Source organism: Stegodyphus dumicola, chromosome 7, assembly GCF_044657685.1.
Source record: "Stegodyphus dumicola isolate Sdum_Otavi_A_Nest chromosome 7, ASM4465768v1".
Lineage (NCBI taxonomy): Eukaryota > Metazoa > Arthropoda > Arachnida > Araneae > Eresidae > Stegodyphus > Stegodyphus dumicola.
Genome location: NC_140774.1, coordinates 58691661 through 58711073, shown reverse-complemented (window position 1 = coordinate 58711073; position 19413 = coordinate 58691661). Strand labels below are relative to the sequence as shown.

At 31.3% G+C, this 19413-nt stretch overlaps 1 protein-coding gene across 13 annotated transcripts in view; it reads right to left on the bottom strand.

Moving 5' to 3' along the window:
* The window catches only part of LOC118204815 (inositol polyphosphate-5-phosphatase A-like), a 326182-nt gene that overhangs the window by 133077 nt on the left and 173692 nt on the right, over positions 1 to 19413 (bottom strand). For 10 of the 13 annotated variants that reach the window (XM_085820268.1, XM_085820269.1, XM_085820270.1 and 7 more), the window contains exons 2-3: positions 18356 to 18475; positions 12634 to 12708 (exon numbers count right to left, since the gene is read on the bottom strand). The exons of 1 other annotated variant lie outside the window; for it this stretch is intronic. In XM_085820268.1, coding sequence (XP_085676394.1) covers positions 12634 to 12708; positions 18356 to 18361 — 81 coding nt within the window. In that variant the 5' untranslated portion in view covers positions 18362 to 18475. The remainder of the gene's footprint in view (positions 1 to 12633; positions 12709 to 18355; positions 18476 to 19413) is intronic. 2 more of the 13 variants (XM_085820272.1, XM_085820273.1) reach the window with 1 other exon arrangement.

Sequence of the window (19413 nt, the reverse complement as noted above, 5' to 3'; positions counted from 1 at the left end):
TATATGCCTAAAGGAGGCATTCCTTTGTAAAGGACATTCTGAAATCACTGGCTTATACAGTACAAAGTCCGTAATCCAGACTCGTCGCGACTTCGGCGATTCTGGATTAGGGGTTTTTCCGGATTATAGATCATCAATTTAAATCTGGTAAGATGGCAAGCAGAAATTATACAATTAAAAATATTAAACCGTAATTTATGAAATAAAGAGCAATTATGATCTAAAGGGTATCAAAATTTACAAAATAGCTTAATATTTATTTGTTTACTTTATTAAACATTTCTTTTAATGTAAGTTGTTTGCTTTGTTTTTTGTGCTAGATGCGCATGCGTAAATGCATTACAGGCATAAAGAGAAATTATTATCTAAAGGGTATCTAAATTCACACATACACACAAAAAAAAAAAAAGAGAGAGAGCTTAATATTTACTTGCTTACTTTGTTATACATTTCTTTCAATGTAAGTTGTTTAAGGTGCTTCATTTTTTGTACTAAACGCGCATGTGTAAACGCATTACATGCATGCGTAAACGCATTATATGCATGTGTAAAGCATACAAAAAAGTTTGTGGCTTTGAGGTCCGGATTATAGATCATTCCGGATAATGGACTTTATACTGTATTTCATTTACCCTCATAAAGAAAACCATGAAAAACTTGTTCAGTGAGCCCTAATTAAAAATCAGACCTGGGCCAAGTGAGGATATTTTAGTAGCCTTAATCTTTCAGCCATTGGGTAGTCACTCCGTGGGAGATAAAGGTATCAAACAACACAGTATATATTTGCTAAGAATTTGCCACATGTAATATGTATTCAGAAATCAAGATGATCAATTTATGTACAGATGCATCTGAAATGTCTAAAGCTGTTCTTTATTTTTTTAACAAACACTAATTAGTTAAACATCAGTATTTAAAGCAAACAAGCAATGAGATTGCAGCACTGAAGCATGTAAGTAAAAATTCTGCCTTTACAGGTATAAATAAAAGCTGAATTTTTGAATTACTACTTCTCCCCCCCCCATTATATGCATATGTGTATTAAATGGCAAAAATATAGATAAAATATAAATCTTCATTATTTTTCTTTATAATTTGAAGCATCTCTGTCTTACAATGGGATATAACTCCAAAGTACAATCCATTATCAAAAAAGGAATCTGGCCATTAATTCCATAGCTTTACAATCATATTATTTCCCTATACATTTACAGACTTAAGAGTATAACTCCTAGTTACAGCAAATTTTTGTCAAAGTGCTCAGGTGAAATAAAATACTTGAAGAGCTGGCCTCCATCAGTACTGCATACAGATGGGAATATATCCAACACAATTAGGAAGGGATTGCAAAGCCACCCATTTAAAAAATATAGATATGTATTTACATATGTGTAAAATCTGAAAGCATTAATATGAAATAATCATTTTATATTATGCCCAAAGGGACACTTTTTTATGTTTTTTAAGTTACCTTTATTAAATATCATTTTCTTCACCCTTAACCTGTAAAATTATATTCAACAGCAATATTACAAAAACATTAAAAAAGAGGATATCGAAAATCAGAGTTTCTGATGCACAGTGTCGCGCGCTGAAGATAAAAACTTTTTTACCCCTCCCCGTACAGTGTTGCCATTGCTTGCTTTGAAATCATTGATTTTGTTAATCAGAAATTCATTTAAGTTTTACAAAATAGGAAATACATACTAATACTAATTCCAAATTCGGGCTTCCAGATGCCCATATTTGAGTGGAGGACTAAATTATTTAAAATTTGATGCCTCTAGGTACCATTGTTTTTTCAGTGCGACAAACATACATGCATTCATGCAGATTCTTTATTATTTAATTTCCTTATTTATAATGCAGAGCTCTAATATTTGCTGGCAACAATTTGAAAAGTGAAATGCCGTTTAGAGTGAACCAATGCAAAATGGCAAAACAAAATTAATAGTCCTTCTGAGCAAATTTCCCCTTTCGGCTATATATATATTTAAAAAAAAAAAAAAATAATAATAATAAAAATTAAAGAATGATCAACTACTGCAAGTTCATGATGTTCATACTTCTAATCTCAAATTTAAGAAGGCATAAGTTTAATTCTAAGTCAAAGCACAATCTAGCAACCTACATATTGTAATGCTTACTCATAAGAAAGATTTTCAGAGATTTCATGCAAACCATCTTGGAAAAATTACTGAGATACTTAATATGGCAAGCATTTAATGAAAAATTTTATCCATTTAATAAACTGTCAGTCTATACTTTACTGTCACAGCCTCTGTGCAATGAAAAAGAATAAATTTCTAGAAGGTTACAACTTAAAATTTCACATTAGCTGATAACTTAGGCACTAATTTTGTGTGAATGAAACACATTTATAATAGCTGTTCTAACCACAGTTTGTGCTAGGCAGTTTGCTACCCAAGTGTACTCTCTACGGTTCCAAAATTCTGTGACTCGATGCCTCCATAAATTCTATAAATTTTACCACTCTGCTTCCCATTGCCTCCCCTAAATTCTAAAAATTTTGCTACTCGATGCTTCTCAGAATTCTAAAAATGTTGCTCCCCCCCAGTGCAACCACACAGGTTGCACCTATTTTGGTGGTGGCTCTGGTTCTAACTTATTACACAAATATTTAATTTGGTTGAAGTTAAGATAGGCTCCTCCATAGGTATCTCCCAGAAATATGCAGTAACAGATCATTATTTTAGAATAGCACTCTCACATTGATAAAGTACAGAACTATTTCAGACAGTTTCCAGAGCACAAACAGCACAGGTTAATTGAAAATGTCTGGATAAACCTGAATATTCATAATCTGCCTCACAGACACCAAAAACCAGCTCATTCTTGGCGTAAGAGGACCGCGACATAATGAAATTTTGCATACTGTTACAGGAAGGTGCAGCATTTTCAATACTTATATGTGACTCACATTACCAAACCCAACTTCCTCTTTACTTTACCAACATTGGTATGGTTAACAACCGAAGAATATTCTGAACTGACTGATGATTGGAAATTTATTGATAATGTGATGTACAGATTTTTCATGCATACTACTCTTATAGTACATGATTTTGATTTATGTTACTAAAGTCAACCGCTGTTACATTAAAAGTCATGCTTCCATGGGCAATGCAACCAGTGCAGTCACACCATAAGCAGTTTTTTTTTTTTTTTTTTTTTAAATTTAGAAAAGCAACTTGTAGCAAATCTACAGATGGAAATTTTTTTTAGAATTTAGAAGAGATACTGCCAGAATTCATGCATAGTAAAATTTATAGAATTTAGAGAGGTTCTGGACAGCAGAATTTAAAGACTCGCAGATACCGCACTTGGAGAAAAAATGGTTAGCTTTGATCCTGATAATGCCACTGATATTACAGCCAAAATTTTCCACTGGTAGATATCCCAATACCTGTGGCCAGATAGCGCACTTTAGATAGTATAAAATTGACTGTGACCAGATAGCATAAAATTAATCTGGGAAACAAAAACAAAACAAAATCATAGGATACTTATAATACAGATATTTAAGTCACACTACAGAGCATACCTAAAAACAAGAGATCCTTTTCAGATCACATCAGATAGCCTATTTGTATAATATTTGGTACTAGCAATAATAGCTTAATATTTATGATTAAGAACAGGTACCGTATATATCTGCGTATAAGTCGATCCCTCCCGACTTTTGAGAAAAATAAATTTGCCACCGCTGATAAAACAGCATGCCGATGTACTTGATAAAATTACACTCGCACTTTAGCAAATTTTTATTTATTTCCATTTTAGCACATGATAAGCACGATGCTGTCGAAACATATCCCAAATCAAAAGGGAAGGTTTCCTTAAAATTACATATGGTTTTTTAAACCATAGATTTTGAAACCAATCAGTCGGGTGTAGTCCATCCAACCATTTTTCTGGAAGCAAACATGAACACATGCTGGAAATGCTGTCAAATGCTGCACAAACAAATTTAATAAAAAACTAATAAATAAAATGCAAAGAATAAATAATTTTTTTTTTTCTGTACGAACGATAACGATATATGTAATAATCAAGTCTGATGTGTCATCGATCAGCGACGGCAGATCTTCTTTTCTTTCTTTCTTTTTTTTTTTTTTTTTTTTTAAGGTTTTGCGTATAAGTCGACCCCCTACTTCAAAGTTTGATTTTTTTCCTTAACATTGTCAACTTATACATGGGTATATACAGCACTTAAACTAAAAATTACCTTGTCATAGAAATTAGTCAAATGTGAAAAGGATAATTTTATTATTTGTCACTAACTGTATTAACAATGGGTTATTAATTACTTTTTTTACTTTCAAATTACTTTTTTTACTTATTTATTATGCCATCATAAAAGTGATAACATGGCATGAAGGATCACAGGAATTACTGTAACAGAAAGTTACAAAAAAACATTTTGATAAACAATATTGTTTGTGCTTGAATGCTCAATTCATTGTTAAAGAAAAAATTAAATCATGAATCATAAATTAATCGTGAAGAATTATGAATTATCAGTAAAGAAAATTCACTATGTCTCTTATAACAGTAATGATAATCTACCTAGAGAATATTTTTAAAAGCTACACTAATTCAAAACCAAGAAACAGGCTCCACATATGCATATTGTGTAAAGATGATCAAATCAAAATAGTTTAGAATTTGTAGAATGAAAGATTATATTTGTTTCTTTCTTACTTAGAGATTACCCTAAGACAGATTCTGTGCTAATGCTGATATAAAGCAAGCAAGCATCTCCAATAAAACCCAAATTTATCTACTCTTCACACAAATTTTTAAAAAATTTTGAAAACTTAAATGATGCCATGGATCTATGATACTCATACCTTTTTAAAAAGACCACAATTGCTAACTATAAGGTATTCAACAATATGTTGACAAACTTAGCATACATCAGATAAATGCTCACAATTAGATTATAAAGCTCATTTTACTCTTTGCCATGAATACACATTTTAAAATGACACTTTTAAGAGCATATACGAAGGCTCCTATCGATATGAAATTGACAATTTTAATCGATAACTATTTTACAAAAGCGTAAAAGCATAACTGCCAACACTTTTTTTTTTACTACAAAGATACACTTTTACAGCACACACAAAGGCTCCTACTGATTTGAAATTGACAAGTTTTAATTGATATATATTCTACAAAAGCACAAATTGCTAATGTTTTTTCGTTACAAAGATACAACAAATATGTAAAAACAATTTTTAAAAAAAGGTATGAGTTTTTTAAAATAAGAAAAACATTCACTTCATATGATATAGTAAGCATTTAATAAGTTTAATACTGTCTTCAAAATAAATAATACCTGCAAGGTAACAAAACTCATATTGATTTTTGCCATATCTACTCTTGAAGCTGAATTTTTACTGATTGTCATCAACTAATTAATGTTTTGTTTAAGAGATAAACATAGAATGCATATACATATATATTTTCATTAAAGCATGGTCAGGATTGTTTTATACATTTTGAAATGCTATAAAATGAAAATAATTTTTAAGCAAATGCCAAAGTACATTCAGTGTATATGGATAATTAATGGGGTAGTAGCATATTTATCTCATTTTTCCACTTCCCTTAACCATTATACAATTAAAGCGGATAAAATTCCTCATTTTAAAACTTAGATCCCAGCTGCTTTATTGTGATCAATATGCCCTATAGTAATACAAATAACAGACATTTTTCTTACTATCCTTTCTTTATTATGAAAAAGAGATCCTTGTTACCTTGCATCATGTATAGGGCTGGTGCTGCAGATGATTTAACAAACAGAAAATGGGGTTGGAGATAAATAAAAGAAATTTTCATATCAAAGATACATTTTGCGCTGTATGACCTGTCACCACAGCTGTGGATAAAATCAAACGATGATTAATAGCACCTCTTATTTGATAACTAGTGAGAATGGTGAGACACTAAATATTAATACCATTATGGTCTTGAGTCATATATGAAAGACTTCAAGCTCATTATTTTGGTACTACACTGCTGGCCATTAAAACTGCAACATGAGGAAGGAATGATCTGACGAATGTCAAAGGAAGAAGTTGGAATGTGCAAATCGTGAGTATTTCAGCACATTTAGACGATGCAGGAGGGAGAAAAGACATCTGAAGCACAGCATAAAAGAAAAGTCATGTAGTGGATTTCTCATTCGGAAAGTGCTTTGTAAGGTTGGAGTTTGCTCAGAATATCATGTTATCCTCGGATGAGAAGAGGAAATGCTTACCTGCAAGTTTCAAAATTCGATAGAGGCAGGATCGTTGCCTGTCAAGAGTGTAGATTATCGTTCTGTGATATCACCGGTCGCACTGGTCGACATCCAACCACTGTCATGCGAATATGGAATCAATAAAGTGCTGAGGATCATAGTGAACAGCATGCAAGATCTCAATGCCCTCCCATGACTAATGCCAGAAAGAACAGACATATTGTGAGGTAAGCCCTGCAAAACTGTATGACCACATCACGGACCATTAGTCAGGAAATGGGCAAGTTTGTAGTACGCCCAGTATCAGCTCATAAGGTGCGTCGACGTTTGCAGCAGCGTGGACTATCAGGAGGGTGACCATTACTTCGCTTCCTTTGACAAAGTAGCATAGAGACAGACAGCGACAGGTGCACGAAATGACAAAGCTGGCTACAGGAGTGGCACAATGTCACCTTTCCAAATGAGTGCCGGTTCTATGTGCAGTATTTTGATGACCGTATACGTGTCTGGAGGGTCCCAGGAGCCTGCATGTCGTCTGCTTGCATTCGATATCGACATAGAGGTTCTGCACCCTGGTGTGACGGCTTGGGCAGCCATTTGGTACACGACACGCACATCTCTAGTTCGGATGGATGATAATCAAAGCAGATGGGTACATTTCTGACTTTTTATGTCCAGTGGTTGTGCCCTATCTTCAAGACCCCTAAACAGTATATTCCATATATTCCTAAACAATATATAGTAAAGATAATGCAAGACTACATGTTGCATGTCGTGTTCGGAGCTTCCTCGATACACAGGGTATTTGATTGCTACCCTGGCCTGCACAGTCTCCAGATCTGTCACCCACTGAAAACGTCTGGTCATGGCTAAATGAGAGACTGGCCCGCCACCTCTCTCCAGCTAATACAATTGATGAAATGTGGCATAGACATGAAGCAGCATGAAATGAGTTGTCCATTTCTGTATTCTCAGCTCCATGCCTAATGGTTTAAAGGCCGTTTTAGCTGCCCGGTATGGCAGCTGTTTCTACTAAGTTTGCAACCCTGTACTCCAATGTGCGTACAACTCCAATGTGCGTACATATTTAATCATTTTGTCTTCATACCACACTGTTTACATGCAATCTTTTTCGCATTTGCTTTCCTTCATGGTGTTGCAATTTTAATGGACATTAATTGCACATTAATTTGTCTGTGCAAGGTTTCATTACTTAACTGCAATGAAAATTAGTTTTTCCTCAAACAACTCATCACTGGAAATGAAAAGTGGACTTTACAATGTTAGTAAAAAAAAAAAAAAAAAAGATGGTCAAACCCAAGACGACCAACACAGGTGATCTCAAGTGCTGTTTTGCAGCCAAAGAAAATTCTTTTCTCTCCCTCTCTAGTGACAATAGAAAGAAGTCCTATAATACAAGTTGCTCTCCAGCTAAATTTTTATTCCATTAAACACTGCCTATAATCAGAAAAAATGAACAAAGTCACTGAGAGGAAGAGGTCAGTTATTGCCAACAGAATAGGTACTGGAGTTCCACCATGACATAGACAAACTACATATTTGTATGAAGACTTGGCAAAAATTGTTATACTGATGTTTTAGTTCACCCATCATATAACCCAGATCTTCGGCTTTCAGAGTACTATCTGTATATAGCTCTGCAAAATGCTTTTAATGGTTTAAAATTATCAGATTTAAATTTCTGTAAAAACACTTGAAGTAAATTTTAGGGAAAGGCGAAAAAATAGGGGGGGAAAAAAAGGGAGGGAAGGAAGTAATTACCAAAAAATTAATTACATTAATCAATTGGGTCAGTGCCATGAATTCTACAAACAAGGTACATTTCAGCAATAAGAAAACTGGACGAAAATAACTGATCAAAATGCATACAGAATCCATTATGTGTAACACAAAATTTAGAAATTTAAAAAAAACAAATTGGGACAAATATATGTTACAACCTAGCAGCTATGACAAGGCATGTAAAAGACTATCTACCTATCAAAAAAAAAAAAAAAAAAAAGTCATTATGGAGGATTTTTTTAAAGGAACACTGGCTTGTATTTATGCTTCACCTATGGATAGCCATGAAAACAACCTAGTTTTTTCCAGTACAAAGTAAATTTCAGATAGCGCATAAAACCCAATCAAAAACCAAACTATTATCAATGTCCAATGGTTTTTTTCCACACTGTCGTTGATCTGTATTAATAGCACTAAATAGATGGAAATATGTAAAACTCATTAAGTCATTATATATGGATGTTGAATCCATGAAACAAAATAAGGACAGAAAAGTCAAAACTCATGGACTGCACTGCATAAAAAAATTCACACTATAGGCTGACTTTTACAGATGATGTCGATTTTAAAACTTAATTTTAAAAGCTTTCATACTTTGGCTGTAGTACCCGCCCAAGCAGTATACTGGGTATGGGAGTCAACTGCGATACTGAAGAGCCCGGGTTCGAATGCCGGAGAAGGCATGGATGTAAATTGTCTGTCCCCTCATAGGAGGCAATGGTGGCCACCTAATAGGAGCCTCCATAGTAAAATGGTCGCCACTTCTGGCCTTAGAAGTCGCCAATGCTGATAAGGCAAGTGCCTGCCATTCGAAGGGGGTAACTTTGGCTGTAGTCACACATTCACACAAAAAAACAGTCTCTAAAAATATATAAACAAATACTACGAAACTCAATAACTAATTCTTGATGCTTATCAGAAAAAAAGAGGAAAAATATTGTGTTAGAAGTATTTATCAGTAAAAGAGCAGTAGAATGTTTATTAAACATTAAACAACACTTTAAAGAAATTTAAGGAATCATCTTTAAAACCGCAAAAGATCTGATCACAGAAATCAAGAAAAATTAAAAGACTGAAATTCTAAAATTATATGTATAAAATCAATGATCCCTTTCAACTTAAATACTACAGTAACCTTATTACAGAATGTACGCAATTCATTCATTGTCTGTCTGGCAGTTTAGTCTCCTATGTGTCATCTCTTAAGTGCCCCAAAATGGTTAATTTCTAGCATTCTAATATGTTGAACTAATTACTGATTCAAATTAATTGTTATCCCATACATTCGGTAATAAATATTTTCCATGATTATCATTAATACAATAATTATTTGTTCTATCTCAAATAGAAAAAATAATTTAGAATTGCAGAACAATATAAGAAATTTCACATATCTAACTACAAATATTTTTTGCTCTTTTCAATCTATGCAAAATTTATAAATTATTATTTCCAAGAATGATCATTTTAAAATTACAATGCTGTTAAATCCAAATTCTAAAATTATTATGGCCTATGAAACTGCAAAGCTTCACTACATCAAACCTCACACAATTAGAACCAGCTCAATTTTTTTTTTTTTTTTTTTTTTTTTCCATAAAGCCATTTACATGATACACACTAAGTTCTGCATTCCAATCTGAAATTTATTAACATTATGAACTAATGTTTGTAACTTACATAATTTTAACTCATATCATAATTTTAATTCCAAAATAAGCATTTTATATACAGAGTAATAGGAAAGATACAACAGATCAACTTAAAATTGCATGATATGCAAATAATCATGAAAGGTAGTAAATTAATAGCAGTACACATATATGCCATTTATGTACCTCAGAAATACTGATTGGAAGCACTGTACATGGGTAGAACAAAGAGCTACTGTTAAGTTTCAGATTTGTGTTTTTCATTGTTCCTGTGCATAGGCAGCTTAAACTAGATCCTGTTAAGAAATATGGCTGCCATAAAAAAGATTTCCAACTTTAACGGCTAGAAATCTATGGCATATTGAAACTGAAAACTACCTTTTGAGAAACTAACATTTGTGTTAAGATAGACTATTTGCATAGTGATGCAAACATGAGGAAAAATGGACTCAATGAAGTGAAAAATCACAACAGCTGAATCATATGAAAGACCATGATAATGGACATACTATATGCATAGTTAATTACTGGACAGTACTGCCACAACTCAAGTATTAGAAAAATTGATGTACTGCAAAGCAACCAGTTACTGCACATACAGTTGAACACTGACATACCACTGGGAAATTTTTGCCAGGTACCCATTACTTCAGAATGCATATCATAGGTCTCTGAGACTGCTATGAGACCCTAGACTATTGCATATGATGGGATCAATGACATATAAAATTTTCATATGAATCCCCTCTGTAGCACCATGATGCCATCCAACGGTAGAACAGGGACAGACAGAGTAAGACCCACATTACATATCAGAGTACCAATCCATCATCTAGCATTATGGTATAAGATGCCACTGGTTTCCAATTCTCACTGCACCGGATAACCACCATTACATATCTGAAGTGTAGCAGCCTGTTGTTCTTTCTCAGGCCATGCATTTACTAGATGTATCACCTAATAAATGCATCTGGTCATGATAGCACAGCACAGACCAATCTTAGCTACAGCAGATGAAACCTGATAACATACCGAAACTACCGAGTTGCATACCTCAAATACATAATGAACATAATTTCCCTTCTGTACTGGGATACAGAACGGCAGTTACCACCACTTACAGTGGCAATGCACTACACTGACTTCTTTACATTACACATGTCAAACTAAGCAGCAATTATTTCTTTTTCATATAAAATAATATCTGTATTAAACATAAGGAGTTCATGGCTTTCTTGTTACATAATATTGCACTTTTTCGTATGTGTATTTGTATATGCCACGAAAAAGTGAGCACCAGTAAGCCTAGCTGAATGTTACAATATTTAATTCTACAATTCTTCCTAATTCAAAGCAAAAGGATCAAATTACAAACACAAACAAATTCCTAATTCAAGACAAAAGGACAAATTGCAAGAAAAAATTATGAAGATAAACAGGAAGACAAGGAATGACAAACTGTCCGCATTTCAAGTTTTGTCATCCTATAAATTAAATGCCATCAAATTAAGCTAGAGTTAGTTAGTAGGTTCACTTTTACTTATTTCCTACTTTTAATCCTACAGCAGCTCTGCACACAATATTTTTTTTAAGATATTAATATGTCTTTCATTTACTTTTATATATATAAATAATTAAAGAAAGGAGAACAAACTAAAGAAAGGAGAAGAAATTAAAAAAGACCTTTGTGGTCAAGAACTTTTGTGCATTGAGCTGCAAAATTTAGAAAACAAGTTAAAAGAATATTCTTAGTGCTTCCGCTAAAAAGTAGCTTAGATACTGCGGTTACAGTGAAACAAATTTTAACATACGGAAAATAAAGTGCAACTAAGTGTAAACATTATTATCACTAGAATATTTACAAATAAAATTCAAATCTAATTGTAAGTGAAATGTTGATCAAGGTAAGGCAAACTTTAAACAATAGAATAAAAGTGTGATATAAGACTTAAGCAAAAATACAAAAACTAAAAAGTGGTAAATGGTAAATTAGCCCAATTCGAATCTCATTACCGACCCTTCAGGGGAAATTTTATAATGATATTCGAATCCAGCTAATTCCATAACGCATTTCGTCGAAACAGACAATTGAAACTGTACACGAAACTCTTCTTGAATATTAACTGAAAAAACTTAGTCAAAAACTTTAGTGTCAATTCTCTGTTCCATTTCCTGACACGTCTGCTTGAAAAAACACATTAAGGTGTAAGAAAAACTATACATAATTGGCCTGGTTAGGTAAATGTACAAAATAAAATAAATAGCGATTTGCTATTAGTAAAAAAATACAAGATTTTTAGGAAGGACCTACTAGCTTGTAGAGTTTAAACCTTGTGAACGTAGTTAAAAAATTAAAATAAAAAGCGAAGAAGACAATTATATATATATACACTATATATATAAATTTTTAAAAAGTTAAATTATAAACAAATAGCCAAATTTTTTTCAAATAAATTTTAAACAAACGCAATAATTTTTTTTAAATAATAAATAAAATACATTATAATAAATAAAAAATATATAAATCGATGAAAATTTAGCAGGTGAATGAACAGTCAATATTTGAGACTGAGATCTGAATGAATATTAATTTTTAGACCTAAAAATTCAAACAGCAGAAAATACATGAAAATTAAAAATGAATACAGTTGTTTTATCAATGTTAGACCTGAACATCGTCAGGATGTATGTGAGCTTAACACTGATACAATTACCATACCCAGTCTACTAGATATGTTTCTGTTCATCCCAAATTAGCATAGGATTCAAAATTAATTATTTTAAAATTATTTGTACCTCTAAAATTTAAAAAACGCTACCCCTACATACCCAGCCTGCTAAAAAAATGTAAATACAATAGTATAAACAACATTCAAAATAAAAATTCAAGGCATCAAAAAATACCTGTTGGATCACATGTATAAAAATGGCCAAAAACAAAACTTCTCGCAAGAAAACAATAAGCAATTGTGTAAGTGCCTACTGAAATATAAACAATCTGGAATTATAACAGTGTTAAAAATTGGCATCAAAATACAAAAATACAATTACAAAAAAAGGCGAAGAATTAATTAAAATTTATCAAGCAGTAGCTACTTCTAAATGACTGTTGAAAAGAATGTAGGCGGAAAGTCAGAGTAAGGTTATTATAGACGACAATAAAAATATTTTCTCACCCATTCACCTCATTCCTCCTCGCAGTTTAAAAATTGGCTTTATTATGTAAAAGAATATTTATAGTCTGTAGAGGAAGCCAGCTTTTTTTTCAGTAGTTTCTTAAAAATAATTAGGAATTTGATTATTGCCCACTTACTTGTGAAAGTAATAAAATTTCCTGTTGCTATTGCTCAACTTATGTGCAAATATTATTGATACGAACTAATTGATTATAAATAGTATTTTCTACAGCCTTTTTGAGATGTTACTGCTCCATTTAATTAACTTAATTGAATAAAAGTTAATCTCACTTCTTGATAATTAAAAATGCCAAGATTCAGAAAATTAACAGTCAGTTTTGCTCCGAGTTAGTGTTACTAAGATACGAAAAGCAAATACTGCTATACTGGATATGATTAAAATTGTTGAAAGTAACAAAAAAGAAAGTAATGCGAGTGAAAGAAATCTGGGTCAGATAAGGTAACTGTATCAATAGGCTTACCTACTGACAATGCTCGGATCTGACAGTGATAAAATGACCATACCAATTTCAATTTTGATGTATTTTTGAATTTTTTAGAGTTAAAAATTTAAAACATAATGTTCGTTCAGATGTCACTCTCAGCCAAAGACTACTGACTATTATTCATTCAACTTCTAAATTTGCATCTATTTTTATATTTTTCGTTTCACACAATAATTACTTTTGTTTACAATGTATTATTTAAAAAAAAATACTTATTTGATTATAACTTAACATGTTTAAGCAATTTATGTCAATCTTAGCAGCAAATGCACAGGGTTCTAGGTTTGAAAGTCATTCTTGCAATTTGCTTTTTTCAATTTTATATTAGTTTGTATCTGAGTAAGCAACTTAATATATTCTTTTATTATTATCTATTACTCTTATTTTAATAATTCAAGGACTTTCCGATTTTGAATTAATCTATTACTTTCAGGCAAAACTGAGGTTTCAAGTTTTTCCTTCATAAATCTTGACTGTAATTAAGGTTAGCCCCCTTTTTACTTTTATCATCTTGCTGATTTGAAATATAGGAATGTAAAAATTCCAATTGTTTAACATACAGACAGACATAATGCCCCACCAGCTAATCCAACTTGGTGAGAAAAAGCAGTCTGAAAAACATCTAATTGTATTTACTCTATTACTTGTAACAAATGTAGTAAGGTTTGTATAGGACAGACTAAAAACAATCAAGAATAAACAACTACAGATCTCGCATTAAAATGAATTGCTTGCATCAGCTCATACTTCTCAGGCCACAGTAGAAATAGAACATTTTAAAACACACAGTTTCACTGATATTTCAATTAAAATTTTAGATTTTATTCCTAATCTAAAAATTAGGCTTTTCAGAAAATCTGCACATTTTAAAAAACAGGGACTTAACACTTATCTTAATAAATGTACTTTATATTTTAATCATACTACTTATGGAAGATTTAATATTTTCAGTAAAAACGCTCTTAGAAGAACTAGATGAGGCAAAAAGACTACAAACAAAATACTAGTGGTTAATGTTAATAAACTTCAACTTAAGTTCATTAATTTATTTAATTCTGAGATTTCCCTTTAAAAAGTGTCACGTTACTGCACACATTTACATTATCACAACTTCAATAGTACTTCATAGGTACTTTCAATAATTTTTCTGATATTAAAGACTTTGCATTAGATTTTATTATACTTAAATTTCAAAGTAACAGAAACATGATGACCATGAATTTCTCTCTTATTAACTTTCTACATCTTGCCTTCGATAGAATAAATTAAAAAAAATGGTTTAAAACATCACAATATCTTTTCCCACAACAGATTCCAGGACTCACGTCTGTTTCAACTACAAAAAAAAAAAAAAAAAAAAAAAAAGTAACTGGCTTTCCAACCATCAGGAACTGAACTGAAAAGCAACTTGATACTGCAATGATGTATTTCCCCCCCCCTTCTTGTATGGATTCTCCCAATAAACACATTATTACTGGTAATTTTGATACAGTTGGAAGATTATTTTTTAAGGCAGCTTATGAAACAGAGTACTAAATTTATGCCAGTTAGTTGGCTCAGTTAATAAATCATTATGCATTAAAAATGTTGAAGATAATACAGATGACTTCATTTTAAGAACCAGCTTCAAGCTTTGCCTACCTACTCAAACCTTTATGGAATGGAAACATATATTAAACAATGGCAAAATAGCACTGTCTAAGCAGCAAAGTTCTGAAAGTTTTTACCTCTTGCAAGAACTCAAAAAAAATTTCTACTCTTAGGGCTAAATTTTTTATAACTAAAAACAAAGTCGGTAATAATTTCAGCATCATTTGTAACAGCTCTCTTTATGAAAGCGAACTTAAACAAGCAGTTACTTATGGTGTTGCTAAAAGTAACAAAAGAGCAATTATTAATAATAAACATCATGCTTTTCAACAGACGTCATGCTTTTAATAAACATCATGCTTTTCACAGAACACTAAAATTATTTCTTAATTCTGATTTCAGTAGATTTTCTAACTTATATGCACTGCTTAAGTTCCAAAAGAGCTCAGTCAAGTTCAGATTTATTCCTAATGGCACGAGGAACTATAAGGAGGGATATGACTATATTTTTTTCACTTAAATTCACGCAGATTTGTAAACTTAATTTAAAAAATGTAAACAAAGAAAAACACTTCAATTGCATCATTTATAACAACCATCATGTGATTAAAATTGTAAAAGAGCAATATACTTAATATCAATTGCTATGACTTTGGGAACCTTTATACACCACAGCCAATGAAAAAAATTTATATCAGTCTATTAGAATTACCAATGTTACAGATACGTAAAAGTTTAGATACTATTAGCTGGAAGGTATATCTCCACTGCTCTCTTTTTCACAATTACATTTAGTTCCGAGATACTACTTTTCTGCAAATTAATGGCATCTTTATGGGAATGAATTATTCTACTCAAATATGTAACCTTTACTTATTTACTAAAAAGTAGAGATTTCTATAAATATATTGATGATATCATTCTTTCAACAATTTTAACTTCATCGAATCTAGCAATATTCAGCCTTCCTGTCTTAAACTTAAGAAGACCAACTGAGATTGATCAGTTTGACCAGCTGTCGATTTTCTGGATCTTAACATTTTTAATTACCAAAAGAAGTCACATTACTTGACAAAAGAGATTTCGACTTTAATTCGATTAAGCTACTTAATCGGAACAGTAACATCTCCAAAAAGGTTATAGGAAATACTATTTATAATCAATTAGCTTGTATAAAAGATATTTTAAGGGAAGTCAACAAACCAGAAATTCTATTGCTTTCACAAACATTCACCAATAATCAAGTTAATAAATATGTTTAAAAATAATTAAAACTGAAAAAAAGCTGGTATCATCTATGAACTGCGATTTTTTTTTTAACATAATGAAGCCCTTTTTAAACCGCAAGGAAGAATGAGGTGAATGGGTGAGAAACTACTTTTAGTACGTAAAATTTGTAAAATATGTAATTTACTGTAAATTTGTATTTTTATTTCTACCATTATGGCTGTAACTTTGACTAATGGTGACATTTCAAATTTTCTGAAAGTTGCCACTGCAGCCAAAATAACACAAAGAGCTGTTAGTCTGTTCTATTTTTCTTTTTCTTAATTTTTGCCAGATTCTGAATTCCATTTTTTAAAGTTTTTCTTTTTAAAGTTTCCATTTTTTAAGTTTTTATAGCAACTATTTCATTAATATTGTTTGGCGAGATTAAAGGCTGCTCTGAGTGCAGATAATTTTCCCATCCACATTCTTTCCAACATTCATTTAGAAGTACCTACTGCTTGAGTAAGTTTTAATTGATCTATATGATTTTTGTAATTAGACTGAAATATTGATTAACAAATTTGCTGCCGATCAGCATTAAGTTTTGAAAATATGTGCTGGTACTGGCATAGAGTGAAGGTTAGAAACTAGTTGTCAATGTATGCAGTTTGGAATGAAGACAAAGTTCCATTTCATGCAAAGACCATACACGAATAACATTCAGGAATTAGTTTGTAGGAATATCATTGTAACTGTCTTATAACATATTTATTTATAATATATATATATATATATATATATATTTGTTTGTGGCATAGTTTCATTCAAAAATAATGCATATTATTGTTACTAATTTTGATTCATTTTTAAATACCTTGTGCCAGGCTTAATGCAGCATTGCAAAAATAAATTTACTTTTAGTGCCAATCACACACTGGTGTGCAGTCATAAAATTCTATGCTTAAAGGCTTAGCAATCAATATGGTAGACATAATAATCTTTTGTTACCTCTTTTAAATCATATTTCTCATAAAGTTGGCATATGGGTACAATCTATTTCTATCACACAGCATTAACTATCAACATAACCTCACATGACCAGCAGTGAAAGTGTTAATGTTTATTGAATTCCAGATTCTTTATACTTAATTTTATGACTGCATTTACCACTTATATATTTACTGTGTTTATAGTTTTCCTGTAAAAAGTGTTGCTTTTGCTCACTTTGCCATTTTTACGCATACGACCCAACCGAAATTTTCTGATGCTTTGAATTTTCATTTTGAATGTAGTTTATACTATCGTATATATGCTTCTCTGGCTGGCCATATATGTAGGGATAGAGTCTTTAAATTTTCAGACATAAAAATGGTTTTTAAAAATGGTAAATATTACATTTTAAAGCCTCAGCCAATTTGGGATTAACAGAAACACATCTAATAGGCCAGGTATGATGATTGTATAGGTGTTATTTCTACCTACCTCCTGACAATGTTCAGGTCTGGCAGTGAAAAAAATCAACATATTAATTTTTAATTTTCATTTATTTTAATCATGTAATTTATTAGTTCAAAAAAATTTGCATACGTGGTAATAATTTAACATTTTAAAGTAATGTACGTCAATTTTAACAGCAAATGCACAAGATAATAATTCTCAAAGTCATTCTTGCAATTTGCTTTTGTCAGTTTTATATTAATTTGTGTGTTGTGTATGTGAGTGCACATGCATGTACATTTATATATGTGTGTGTGTTTACACAAGAAACAAAACCAAATGCTGGGTATTGGTGACTGGAAGAAAGCATTACTCATTGCAGAGTATCAGTAGCATGGCCATCACCTTGAATCTTGTTTGAAATTTTTAGCAGAGTATCAGTAACAAGAAACAGTACAAACAGAAATGGGAACAGCAGCAACATAACAAAATCCTTCCATCATTTATAATGCCAATCTCATTTGAGTCCCAGACTTCAGGACTACTTTAGATCAGATAGAAGGGAAAAAAATAACAGGCACACAACAGCCAAATTGTGTCAACTTAGATACTTATTCCTTTTAAAAAATAAGGTATGAAAAAATTAAATGCAATATAAGGTATTTGAAAATTCTAAAAAATTTTAACTACAATTCTTGCATCACATACCTCCATTTTGATTTACAAAGTTCATCGACAAGTCACGATAGATACCATAATAATCATACTCTTCAACAAGTAGCACTTTCACCACTCAAGACCTAAATTTGAGTTAGATTCCTGCAATGACTGTTGAAATAGATGTTATTAGGTTTTTCAAATCATATTATACTTAGAAAGAAAATAACTATAATAATACTGAAATGCCATAAGCTTAAAACTTTTTTTTTAATGTGAAAAGGTATGTACAACAGACATTTCTCTGTCAATTAATGTAATTATCTTGCAATATCATTTTTATTAAAAGGCTTGTGTTACAATATATAGTTTCCTATTAATACCTATAGTTAATAAAAATCAAAAATTCAATTTGTGTAAAACAACAAATAATTCTCACTGTGTTTTTTTGCGCTGCAACTTCGTGAATGTAACCCCCCGAACCCCCCCCAAAAAATATCTTTGATAAACTACAAAAAATTTGATAATGCACTAATTATCAGGTTAGCGAGGGAATACTATATATTAGATTAAGCATAAATAGTTGCAAATCTCCGACTAATCTTGATGCAGAATAGAAAGTAATACAAAGCAAAAATTATGCAAATATTTTTCATGTGTATTATATAGAACTAAAGAAAAATCCAGCAACAATAACAACAAATGATGAAAGTTGGAATATATCATTTCTTTCTTTAAAAAATAAATTAAGAAAAAATCATAATAGCATAATGCAGATGACACATGCAAGCAGCAGGGAAAAGAAACTTTTACAAATTTACTACACATGCAACATAAGTGGCAAATGATAGAAATTCTTAATAAACAATTGTAAAAAGTTTCACACTTCTGTAGATATTGGAGCAGACAATTTCTAGAAAGAGTAAACATGTAACATATAAATCATAATGAAATATACACAGCATGCAAACAAGCTTTATATCAAACAAGTTTTGATTAAAAAAAAATAATAATATAACATCATATTAAATTTTCAAAGCCTATAACATGTAATGAGAAAAAAAAAAAAAAAAGAAAAGAAAAGAAAAAAAGAAAAGAAAGAAACTGAA